General features: G+C 35.8%; 1 protein-coding gene across 5 annotated transcripts in view; it reads right to left on the bottom strand.

Moving 5' to 3' along the window:
- Window positions 1-12,500, bottom strand: part of LOC144970948 (serine/threonine-protein kinase PLK1-like) — a 214,915-nt gene that overhangs the window by 21,257 nt on the left and 181,158 nt on the right. For all 5 annotated transcript variants that reach the window (XM_078911159.1, XM_078911184.1, XM_078911175.1 and 2 more), the window contains exons 3-4: window positions 10,995-11,102; window positions 817-933 (exon numbers count right to left, since the gene is read on the bottom strand). In XM_078911159.1, the coding sequence (XP_078767285.1) occupies window positions 817-933; window positions 10,995-11,102 (225 nt within the window). The remainder of the gene's footprint in view (window positions 1-816; window positions 934-10,994; window positions 11,103-12,500) is intronic.

The following is a 12,500-nucleotide window of genomic DNA, read 5'->3' as shown; positions in this document are numbered from 1 at the left end:
GTCACTTCCTAATGAAGCATGGTAACTTAGTAACACTGGCTCTAAACAATCGGAACAATGGTGGACGCCTGTATGACATATTTCTCCAGCGAGCATAAAGGGTATCCAGAGGAAATAAACCACATAAATTTGATCATGTTTTGACTTTTACACATTCTGATCACAAGGCATATGAAAAGTTCTAGCCAGCATGAAAAATAAAAAGTAATGATTTTCTTTGTTTAGAACCAAGATGGCCGCCGTTGCCGGGCGGCGTGACATCAGACTATTGAATCGTATTCTAAACATCGTTTCCATGCAAGATGCCCTTGACAGTAGTCACCAAATCTCTAGTTTTACAAATAACAACAGCACACAAGGGAAAATCAAATAAATTGGACTGCTTAAAAAAGGGAACAAAAGTTTCCAAGAGCACGCTATCGGAATACTAAGTTTTAATTCACTTAAGTCTTATCCAGACACAAGCAAATGATCCCATTAAAAGGAATACACTCAAAGGTTTACAAATTATGTATATTCCATACAAAGTACACGAAAGACAGATAAAAAAAAATTAAAAAAACAATTTCCCAAAACTATACAATTCATTTGACTCATTCCCCCTCAGCTAAGGATTCTGGCTAGAGCCGAGACAAAACCCGAGTAATCTTATTCCAACACACAAAGACAGGAGGCAATCTGGAAAAGGGAATATCTATAGAAGACATAATATGTAGTAACAGTGACCCCAAAAAGACTCCACCCCAACGGAATTGGGGGTGCCATACAGACTCACACACAAACAGACAGAAACCGCTCACACATCGATAGACATACCTTCCTGCTGCAATTTTCCAGGATAATGTACACGTTACTGTCATCCTCGAAATAACTGTTGAACTCCACCACGTGACGATGTTTTAGGTTACGTTGTAGTTGGACCTCTCTCAGAATCTGGTCACATAGAAGAGACAAAAAATATATACATCAATATATAATATACAATATACAACAATTATTTATTATTATCCATCTAATCTACAAAAGAAATCAAAGACACCCCCGAGCTCAGTATTTAACTCACTCAACCCTAATACCGACTATATCCGTAGTTTACTGGGGTTAATTTTACCCTATGCCTATTTATTACATTTTTCGGAGACAATTAAAATTTATAGGCGTAGTATCAAAGTGAATGTTATTAATGTTTACATGTTACTGATAGTTGAATAAACATATCTATGCACATGCTCATTTTTAACACGTTTTCCAATTTTGAAAAGTAGCAAAAAACTCTAGGATTGAGTGAGTTAATGTTAGGAAAATGTTGAAAACATTCAGACTTATAAGTGGTGATAGTACAGACATAGTGTATTGTGTTGCCTATAGATAGTATGCAGATGACGTCACTCAGGCCTTTGTTATTGTTTTTGCCATCCGCGTTTGTGAGTTGTTCTCACTAAACTGTATTAACCAGACTATAAAGGTTCATGGTTACACAGAGTTTGTGTGTTGGTCCGTTATACTTCCGGATGGCAATGTTGTGAACTCCTTGGCCAAGCGCATTCTATCTATATAGTTTTTGTATGTGTAACGCCTTAGAGCACATTATGGATTCTCTTGAGTACTGTAAAAATTAATTATCATTAACTTGAGCCTTTATATAGATAGAATGCGCTTGGCCAAGAAGCTCACAACATTGCCATCCGGAAGTAAAACGGACCAACACACAAACTCTGTGTAACCATGAACTTTTATAATCTGGTTAATACAGTTTAGTGAGAATAACTCACAAACGCGGATGGCAAAAACAATAACAAAGGCCTGAGTGACGTCATCTGCATACTATCTATAGAGCAATATCAGCTAAACGTGGTCAAAGCGCTTTACAAAGTCACATGACGTTACATTACTTTATATTTGACGTGTACTCATTTGCAGGTCTGATAACCCAAATTGTTATGGGCTCATTGTTGGAATGGAAATACCCTCAAGCCAACGCAAAATAATTGACCATTACAACGTTAAATCAAGCCCATTTAACTGCGCTCGGTTATTAGACCTGCAATCGTGTGCCCGTTGATTACATTACATCACTGCAACAATATTTTGACCAAATACTTAAACTTCAATAAATCATATCGACCGATTAAGATGACCCCTCTTCCCAACTGACTCGAGATGATTCTGACAAAGTGCATTTTTTCTCCTAATTTTTAATTGAAACGGGGAAGGGGGAGAAGAGAAAATACAACACAAATTGAGTCGATCGGTGTAACAATTTGTAGGAATTATGGGTTCCCCCCCCCCCCTCACACACACACCCACACACACCCCCCCCCCCACACACACACACACAACATAATCCCTCCAGTAGCCCATCCTGTGTGTGGAGTGTGCATACATCACATACATACATGTTTGATGACTGGTGGTATGTCCCCCCCCCCCCCCCCCATGAACCCCCAAGGGACATTTTTTACTTTATTTCACAGGTATGTTGTCAACGAGATAATAGTAATAATCCAAACTATTTAGTAAATTGCCAAACTTAGCCTTTGTTCCTGTGACATAAAAATATTTCAGGTAAATATGTAAATAATTATGGTGTATTGTCGTGCTCTGAAAAACAAAACAAAAAAAAACAAAAAAAAAAAAACAAAAAAAAAAAAAAACAAAAATAAAGAAACAAAAAAAAAAAACAACAAAAAACTAAACACACACACACACACTTACAATACAACACACACACACAGGCACACAACCAAAATTTTGCCCAGAAAACTCGTCCTTTCATGACATCCATCGATTACAATGACCCTTCAGCAGGCTGGAGGAGATGGAAGAGACTGGAAAGACATGGAATGAGCTGAGCTGCCAGATCGCTGGATGTCCCAGGACAGATAGAGATGCCTGGAGGAACTTTGTTGGCGCCGTATGTTCAAACAAGGAAGCAAGAGGATAAGTAAGTCATCTTGTGAAACGCTTTCAAACCTGGGACTTAGTCAAATGTTCCGAGTTTTTACGGGTTTTTTTTTTGTTGTTGTTTAATTTAAAACAATCTTTTAAAACAAAATGAGGAGCATTTGAAACGATTGCTATTTGGGCGGTCTTGTGGTATGACACTCCATTTCGGATCGGAAGGTCCTTGGTTCGATCCTTGCTCGGCGCATAGTTGAGTACTTGGAAAAGGCTCTTTTACTCACATTCTCTCACCGTATTCAGGTGTAAAATGAGAACAATGTCTCTGTCGGAAAAAAAATTGTAATATCGCCTACATGTTACGCGTTGCTGTTGGTCAGTTGTAAAGCGCTTTGAGCACGTTTAGTGGATATTGCCCTATATAAAAGCTCAAGTTTTTTAAAAATTATGATACTTTTTGTTTGTTTGTTTTTGTTGTTTTTTGTTTTATTTTTGTTTTTTACTTTAAATTCAATTTTCGGATCTTGGTACATCACGACATAATATTGAATAGAGGTGAGGCGGTGAACACTTACATAATATGGGGGGGGGGGGGGGGGGGTGGGTAAGGAGGGAAAGTGGGGGAGGGGGGGGGGGGCGTGTATAATTAATTGTAGTTGATCGTGTAGTCTAAGTTCCTGTCGGTTACAGGCTGTGGTATTTCAATGATAAATACCGCTGGAATGGCCGTCATTATCAAACTCATTAGGGGATGGATGCCAATGGTGTTACTCACATTGTTCTCTTTCCTATCCCTCTCCCCAGACCATTTCTTGGACTCTCGGAGAGAGAGAGAGAGAGAGAGAGAGAGAGAGAGAGAGAGAGAGAGAGAGAGAGAGAGAGAGAGAACCTGGTTGTAAAACAACAGTGCCAATGACTACTACTGCAGTAACATAATATTAAAATAATCATCACTGGATGAATCAAGTGTAATTTGAGTTCTACTAATAGCCTACTGATGGGGCGCCTAACAGGCGACCTACACAAGGCGGATCTTTTAGCATGTACAGACTGTGAATTTTATTCTTCATCGACGGCATTAAGTAAAATAGGGAATGAGATTAGCGGAAGAGTAGCGTCCCCTGATTGGAAATCACGAGAGGAAAAGTTATTAGAGAGAGAACGTCATGTTGGTTGTGCGGCATGAGACACTTCACCGAAAGCGATGACGAGAGAGACGCATGCTCAAAACCATGTTGACGTTCTCTCTTTAAGGTGACGTCCAATCAAGGGACGCTACTCTTCCGCTAATCTCATTCCCTATACTTTTCCAAAACTCGTATTATTATTATTATTATTATTATTATTATTATTATTATTATTATTATTATTATTATTATTATTATTATTATTATTATTATTATTATTTATTATTATTATTATTATTATTATATTATTAATATTATTATTATCATTATTATTATCATTATTATATTACTATCATTATTATCATTATTACATTATACATTATTATCAATTATATTATATATTACTATCATTATTATCATTATTACTATTACTATCATTAATTATTATTATTATTATTACTAATTATTATTATTATTACTATTACTATTATTATATTATTATTACTATTACTATTACTATTATATTATATATTATTATTATTATTATTATTATTATTATTATTATTATTATTATTATTATTATTATATTACTATTATTATATATTATATTATATTTATTATTATTATTATATATTATTATTATTATATTATTATTATATATATTATTATTACTATATTATTACTATTATTATTATTATATTATTATTATTATTATTATTATTTATATATTATTATTATATTACTATTATTATTACTATTACTATTTATTATTATTATTATATTATTACTATTATTATTATTATTACTATTACTATTATCTTATTATTATTATTATTATTATATTATTATATTATTATATATTACTATTATTATTATTATATATTATTATTATATTATTATATTATTATATTATATTATTATTATTATTATTATTATTATATTATTATATTATATTATTATTATTATTATTATTATTATTATTATTATTATTTATTATTATTATATTATATTATTATTATTATTATATTATTATTATTATTATTATATTATATTATTATTATATATTATTATTATTATTATTATTATTATTATTATTATTATTATTATATTATATATATTTATTATTATTATTATTATATTATTATATCATTATTATTATTATCATTATTATCATTATTATTAATTATTATTATTATTATTATTATTATTATTATTATTACCATCATTATTATTGTTATTTATGATCACTTTCCCTCCCTTTGTTTGATACAGGCCAAGCCAAGTGGTTCAGGTTCAGCAAACACGTGACAACCCAAATTGTCTGAATATGAATTAAACGTGCAATTATTATTTTAAAGTCTTTAATATATTATTATACTCGTACTATTGAATCAAGGGTCCTTTCCGTGTCATACAGGTCAGGTCTCCTGTTAGGTGCCCCGTCAGAGTAGACTATTAGAAATCGAATGAACGGTCAAAAACCTTTTAATATTAAAAAAGAAAGTGCGGCTATGTGGTCTAGTGTGGTATGACACTCGCTTTCGGATCGGAAGGTTCTGGGTTCGAGCCTCGTGCTCGGCGTGTAGTTGAGGTCTTGGAAAAGGCTCTTTACTACTCACTTTCTCTCATCGTACTCAGGTGTAAAATGAGTACCTGACCGTTAACAGCGCTGTCTTTGTCCGAAAAATTGTAATATCGCCTAACAAGCGTTATGTTATGTTCCGTCCTACATGCTAAATTTTGCTGTTGACCAAGGACCTCTTGTAAAGCGCTTTGAGCACATTTAGTGGATATTGCGCTATATAAAGTTCCTTTAAAAAAATATTTATATAATGTATAAAGGAGGTCTAAAATGTACGCATTATTTAAGGCGTCCACCACCAGTCAAAACCTTTTTTATTATGCTTAGACGGTCCACTTGTCCTTGACATTGACACTAACCGGACATAACGTCATACTTGCCCAAACCGACCAGACATTTCCTACAACTACAATGCACGAAAGAGATGGCTGACGATAGATGTGTGTCAATTCCCTACATCAAAGACTAGCCAGCAAGTTTCGCATTTTGGCATGTTTTTGACATAATATTTATGCAAATCACCTATTATTATACCCAGACAGTTGCCGATACAATTTATACCATAAAACAACACATTTTCGACACTGAATTGGCAAGACGAGGTGAAACTTTTATTAAATAAAGGCGCAGGGCGATTTTTAAAAAATTAATATTTATTTCTATTTTTATGAGCAATTCTAGTAGAAAAGCGACGCCTTCGAAAATTTGGCTTTTTGTTTTTGTTTTTTTACCCCAAAAATCTGAAAATTCGGCAACTTTGTGCAGACCATTGTCTCTTATTAGAAGTTTCTGATACAAACCCGTCACACATCTTTGGTTCTTAACTTTGGCCAGAAATATTTGAATGTTGAGTTTCCTTAGCCAAAATCTTTAAAAATGTGTTTGGTTTTTTTTTCAGAGTACCTCAGGTATACCTGTCCGGATTTAGACTTTCTTTGCTAGCTTTGGCTTCTCGTTTGATTCGCATTCGGAAACGATGACGGCAATATTTTCTGTCCCACCTTAGCAATCAAACCAAGCGTGAAATAGCCTGTCCACCACCACATCCACTACTACCGCCACCGCCACCAACATCGTTACCATCGGCCACCCTGTCTACTTTTTCCCCATCACCTCTAACTGGTTCTTTCCCCGATCCCTCGGGCTCTAAAAATCATGTTAATATAATGATTTATGTATGTACTGCTTGTTTAAATTACTGTATACATCTCTATCTTCAGGTACGATAAATATATAAACGAATATATTTAAAAATAAATAAATAAATAAAATGCAGAGAGAGAGAGAGAGAGAGAGAGAGAGAGAGAGAGAGAGAGAGAGAAAGAAAAAGCTTTTAAAAAGATTAAATACAAATCATATACCAATCAGAGAGAGAGAGAGAGAGAGAGAGCGAGAGAAAGAAAAAGCTTTTAAAAATATTAAATACAAATATACCAATCAATACGAAATAAACAAACTAAATGAAGGCTTCATTTAGTTTTTGTTTTTGTTTGTTTGTTTGTTGCTTTAGGTCTCTTCCAACACAATTGAGGTTATATGAGAGACCGCTGAAACAAAACAAAAAAAAAAAAAAACAAGCAATCTAACAAAAATAGTACAAATGTAAATCAAAATCAAACCTAAAGATATCATAAGCTAAATTATAAATAACCAAGAACAAACAGGCAGAAGATTTACAGAAAAAAAAAATATCCCCTGTCAAAAATACAATCACAAACCAAAGAAGCAGGATAGGCTAGTAAAGAGAAGAAGAAACGACATCACTATCGGATCGTACACCCATGCGAACATCATAGGTATATGATTCAAGGGTGATGCTCCCATCCAACCACCCGCTCATTCAGTTTTGGATGTTTTGCTTTTTTTCTTTTTTTTTTTTTTTTTTTGTTTGTTCTTGTTTATTTATTTTTATTATTTTGGGGAGGGGGGGGGGGTCACTTCTCCCACGAACTATAAATTATACCCCCGAGGAGATGGGAGTGGGGTGAGGTGACGAGGTGAAACTGTTGGCCTGGTAAGAGTTGTTGGACATCGATAAGACATGTCTGGACAGGTCACTAAATACCAACCCACCCCCCCCCCCTCAACACACACACACACACACACACAACCCCACTCCATGAAACACTGATTTGTGTGTGTGTGTGTGTGTGTGTGTGTGGTTTTTTTTTTATCCGTTCAGCCGTATTTACAATGACAATAATACCTATTTTTACTCCACTATCCATGGATGGCAACAAATGACCTCTATCTAACATGTCAAACAAACAGCCAGAAACTCGAAGATTTTACCTTGAAACGATCAGCGAGAAAGAGAGATTTTAAACATGGATTTCGTCAGAATACGACAATACAATAGTGTTCGTGGACAATGAATGTTGGTCGCTGACGACATCGCTAAAAATAGACGCCAGTTTCACTTCAACCAGAGAACCCGACAATGCGTATTGTACGTTCTCTGCTTCAACGCTTAACGATGTCAAGGTGTCTGTATTTCTAGTAAATAAATAAATAAATAAATAAATAAATAAATAAAGTGTAATGAAAAAAAGTAAAACTGGGACTTCTTGGAGCTTCAGATTTACAATTGTTTTACAAGTTCGAGGTCATTTCATCAATCCATAATATAAAACAGTGTATTATGAAATAGTTGTTTTTTTGTTTTGTTTTGTTTTGTTTTGTTTTGAGTTTTTTGTTGTTGTTGTTGTATTTATTTGTTTGTTTGGGTTTTATGTTGCTGTTTGTTTGTTTTTAACCAAACAAAAAAAGAAAAAGGAAAAAGGAAAAAAAAAAAATTATAGAAAAACGAAGATGTTAACAAAGAGGGTTAAAATAAAAACAGTTCATTTAAGGTTAACTTCTAGTAGTGACCTGCACTTAAAAGTAGGATAAAGGAGAGTAAAGTTCACATCAATTGATCATTGCAGCAATCAACCACCCAATGAAAAATGATTCGATTACTGAGCTTCTGGGCTACCTACCCAACTCTGAAAAGAGATATTTTAAAAATTTGGTCCAGAAAGTTCGACCTTCAAAAAATGTCGACCGATTTAAATGACCCTCATCATGTCAAAAACTCTCAAACCTGAAAGAAAGCTGAAGGAAGTCCCAGGCTTAGGAGGTTTAGACAAGAAAGACATGGGTCATTTTGACCGATCGATATTTGAAGGTCAGGTTTTCTGGCCAAAATTCTAAAATACTTGTTGTTTTTGTTTTTGTTTTTTGCTTGTTTTTTTTTTTTTGTTTTTTTTTTTTTTTTTTTTCCCCCCCCCCCCCCCCCCCCCCGGAGTGCGGCTTTGTATATAATTTGGAACATTTTGAAATATACTTAAGCCTTGTTAAAGCGATACAATTCCTATAGATAGTATGCGCTTGACTAAGAAGGCTTACAAAATTGCCATCCGGAAATATAACGGACCAACACATAAAACTATGTGTAATCTTAAACGTTCAGTCTGGTTAATACAGTTTAGTGAGCAATACTCATAAACACGGGTGGCAAAAAGCAATAACAAAAAGACCTGAGTGACGTCAATTTCGATATCTATAAAAGGAAATAACTGTCATAAAAAAGTATCTTAAATTGTCCGAATTAGTTCAAAGTTAGAGCAAAATGAACCCAGTGTGGGCGTCGTTGAGATAATCAGTCGCAAGGTGAAAAGAGTTGAATAGAGATATTGACAATTTTAGTCGAAAGGTCAATTTTTATGGAAAATGAGTTATCAAAAATCATTAAAAACCCATTGGTCAGTACCATAGATTACACAGTGGTCAGTACTGCCATTTACATTTTGTTATTGTTTGGCAAGCCACAACCTGTTGTGTGAGTATTTGACTAATCCGATTCTTATTGCAATGGCACCATCATCATCATCATTGTCTGCCCCCTCCTTACATCAAATCCTCATCCTAATCCTGCTCCAAATCCTCCTCCTCCTCTTCCTGTTTTTTCCCAGTCCTCCTCCTCCACCTCCACCCCCCCCCCCCCCACCTCCCATCCCCCCCCCCCTCTCCTCCTCCTCGTTACAGCAATCCAGCTAATCCTGAGGTCATTCATCATACTTGGGAAGACACTTGATGACACCATGGACACTGTCCACCAATCTCCTTGACCAGTGACCACTCAAAAACCTCTATCTAGCACACACACATACACACACTATCTCTATCACATAAAACTTTACACACAATTTCACTGTATCACACACACACATACACACACACACAAACAAACACACACATACACACACAAACATAAACACGCACAAACTGTGATATTTATTTTTATCATTAAATGTTATAATATATTATCATATGGCCTGAAGTACTGCCAGGATGACAACAGCGTTGACGTAACACACACACACACACACACACACACACACACACACACACCAAAAAGATTACACAGTATATTTATATGTTATAACAAAATCTCTGACACAGTGCCCAAAGCCTTACAGACATAACAACAACAATATGCTTGGTTTATTACAGCACACTATAATTCTCACGTCATTGTATGTACAAAAAAATACCCATCGATGCGTGAATCGCGTGTGGGGTCACGTGACACCATCTAGACTGAACTCAGCCTTTGTTGCGGCTATGTGGTCTTGTAGTATGACACTCGCTTTCGGATCGGAAGGTCCTGGGTTCGAGCCTCGCGATCGGCGCATAGTTGAGTCCTTGGAAAAGGCTATTTACTCACATTCTCTCACCGTACTCAGGTGTAAAATGAGTACCTGGCCGTTGACAGCGTTGTCTCTGTCCGAAAAAATTGTAATATCGCCTAACAGGCGTCATGTCCCGTCTTACATGTTGTATGTTGCTGTTGGCCAGGGACCCCTAGTAAACCGCTTTGAGCACTATTGCGCTATACAAAAGTTCAATTTGAATTTGAATTTGAAGCCTTATTGCAGTAGCTGCAGAGACAACTCTGTTACCGACCAGGTTCTCATTTTAATCTGACTTTAGTGGCAGAATGTGAGTAAAATAGTGTCTGTACCAAGGGCTCAATTTTTTTTTTGGGCCGCTCACACCAAGTCTCGAACTAGGGTTCCACAAGTCATAAGAAGACGAGTGCCATGAGAAAAGATCACAGAAAGTCTAATCACTATCTTTGTCATCATCAATATCTATCTTCTCCTCCTCCTCCTCTCCCTCTCTTCGTATTCTCCTCTTCCTCCTCATCTCCCTCTCTTCGTATTCTCCTCTTCCTCCTCATCTCCCTCTCTTCGTATTCTTCTCCTCCTCCTCCTCCTTCTTCTTCTTCTTCTTCTTCTTCTTCTTCTTCTTCTACTGCTGCTGCTGCTTCTTCCTCTCCTTATTCTGTTCTCCTCCACTTCCTCTCCCATACTTATACTATTTCTCACACGACTCACCTTCTGTTTCTGATGTGGCTTGGCCAATCTCGACTTGCTGATGATCTTGCCGGCATAGACCTTGTTGGAGTTGAGACTGAGCAACTCGTAACATCTGGCAAATCCTCCCTGTGAGAGACACACAAAACAATGGAAATTAGTTGGGCTGTCAATATACTTAATACATAGAGCTGTCTTCAGATGTGTGCATGATTTCTCTGTCTTCATAATACAGTAAATATTTTTTTAAGAGCAATAGCAAACCCCCCCCCCCCCCCTTTTCTTAAAAAAAACAAACTGGCAAACTTAGCATTCCGACATAATAGCGTTTTGAGACGATGAGTCACAATAAATGAAGATGAAATTTCAATTTCAGGGTCATGATAAGGACATACGAACAAAACCTACCCCCCCCCCCCTTTTTTTTTTTTTAATTTTTCTTCTTTTTTTCTTTCAATCCTATCCCCAGGGTACCACAGTCATAATCTGATTTTTGAAAAACGCATTTTAAACGTTTTTGTTTTTTTTTTGACAAGAAAACTACGATTACAATGACCCTCATTTTCTCAAAAACTTCCTCAAATCTGGGACTTTTTTTAATTATATATCTATTTATTTATTTATTTATTTTTGACAAGATGATGGTTATTTTAATCGATGGATGTTTGAAGAACGAGATTTCTGGCCATTTCTTTTCTTTTTCATTAAAAAAAAAATTTAAATGTGTTTTTTCAGAGTACAGCAGCACAAATTATTATTGTGCTGGGTACTGCCTTGAGAACATCAACCGACGGTAAAGTAAGACGAAAGGTCATAAAACTGGAAACCCTTTTTTTCAAGCTGGATTCCCAGTCTGTCTCAATTCAATCTATTTCCATTCATGGTCGGGAGATAATAATTTGATAGCCTCTGTTGTATGTGTTTGTGTGTGTATGGGGTGTGTGTGGGGGGGGGGGGGGGGGGGGGGGGGGGGGGGGGGGGGGGGGGGGGGGGGGGGGGGGGCGGCGTGTGTGTGTGTTTACAATAAACATTGAGTTGTCTCGTTCCAGTGGACAAGACTGAACTGTCACACAAAGCCAAAACAAACTTCAGATTTTAGAAGTTTCGCAAAACCAGTAAACTGTTGAACTCTGAGAGGCACATTATTAAAAATTTTCGCCACAAAACACGTCCTTCAAAAATCGATCGATATAAATACCCCCATCTTTACAAAAACTCAAACCTGAGATTCCGGGAAGTGCACTAAAATGTCCTTTTGTAATCTTTTTAACTTTAAGCTCAATTTTTGTTCATCTTGGTTCATTCCGACATCTAAATCAGATAGCGATGATGGGCCATAAAATTGAAAACGTTCATGCATCAGCAAAATAATTCCCAACAACCCCCTTCCCTCCTCTACTCTCCCCCCCCCCCCCCCCCCCCCCCCCCCCCCCCCCCACCCCCTTCCGAAAATAAAAATCACCAAAAAACAAACAAAAAAAAAAAAACAAAACAAAAAACAACCAAAATTAAAAACAACAACAAACA

This window comes from Berghia stephanieae, chromosome 1 (genome assembly GCF_034508935.2).
Source record: "Berghia stephanieae isolate SIO BIC M18660-M18661 chromosome 1, UCSD_Bste_1.3, whole genome shotgun sequence".
Lineage (NCBI taxonomy): Eukaryota > Metazoa > Mollusca > Gastropoda > Nudibranchia > Aeolidiidae > Berghia > Berghia stephanieae.
The sequence above is the reverse complement of the archived record's forward strand: the minus strand, read 5'-3'. Positions and strand labels throughout refer to the sequence as shown.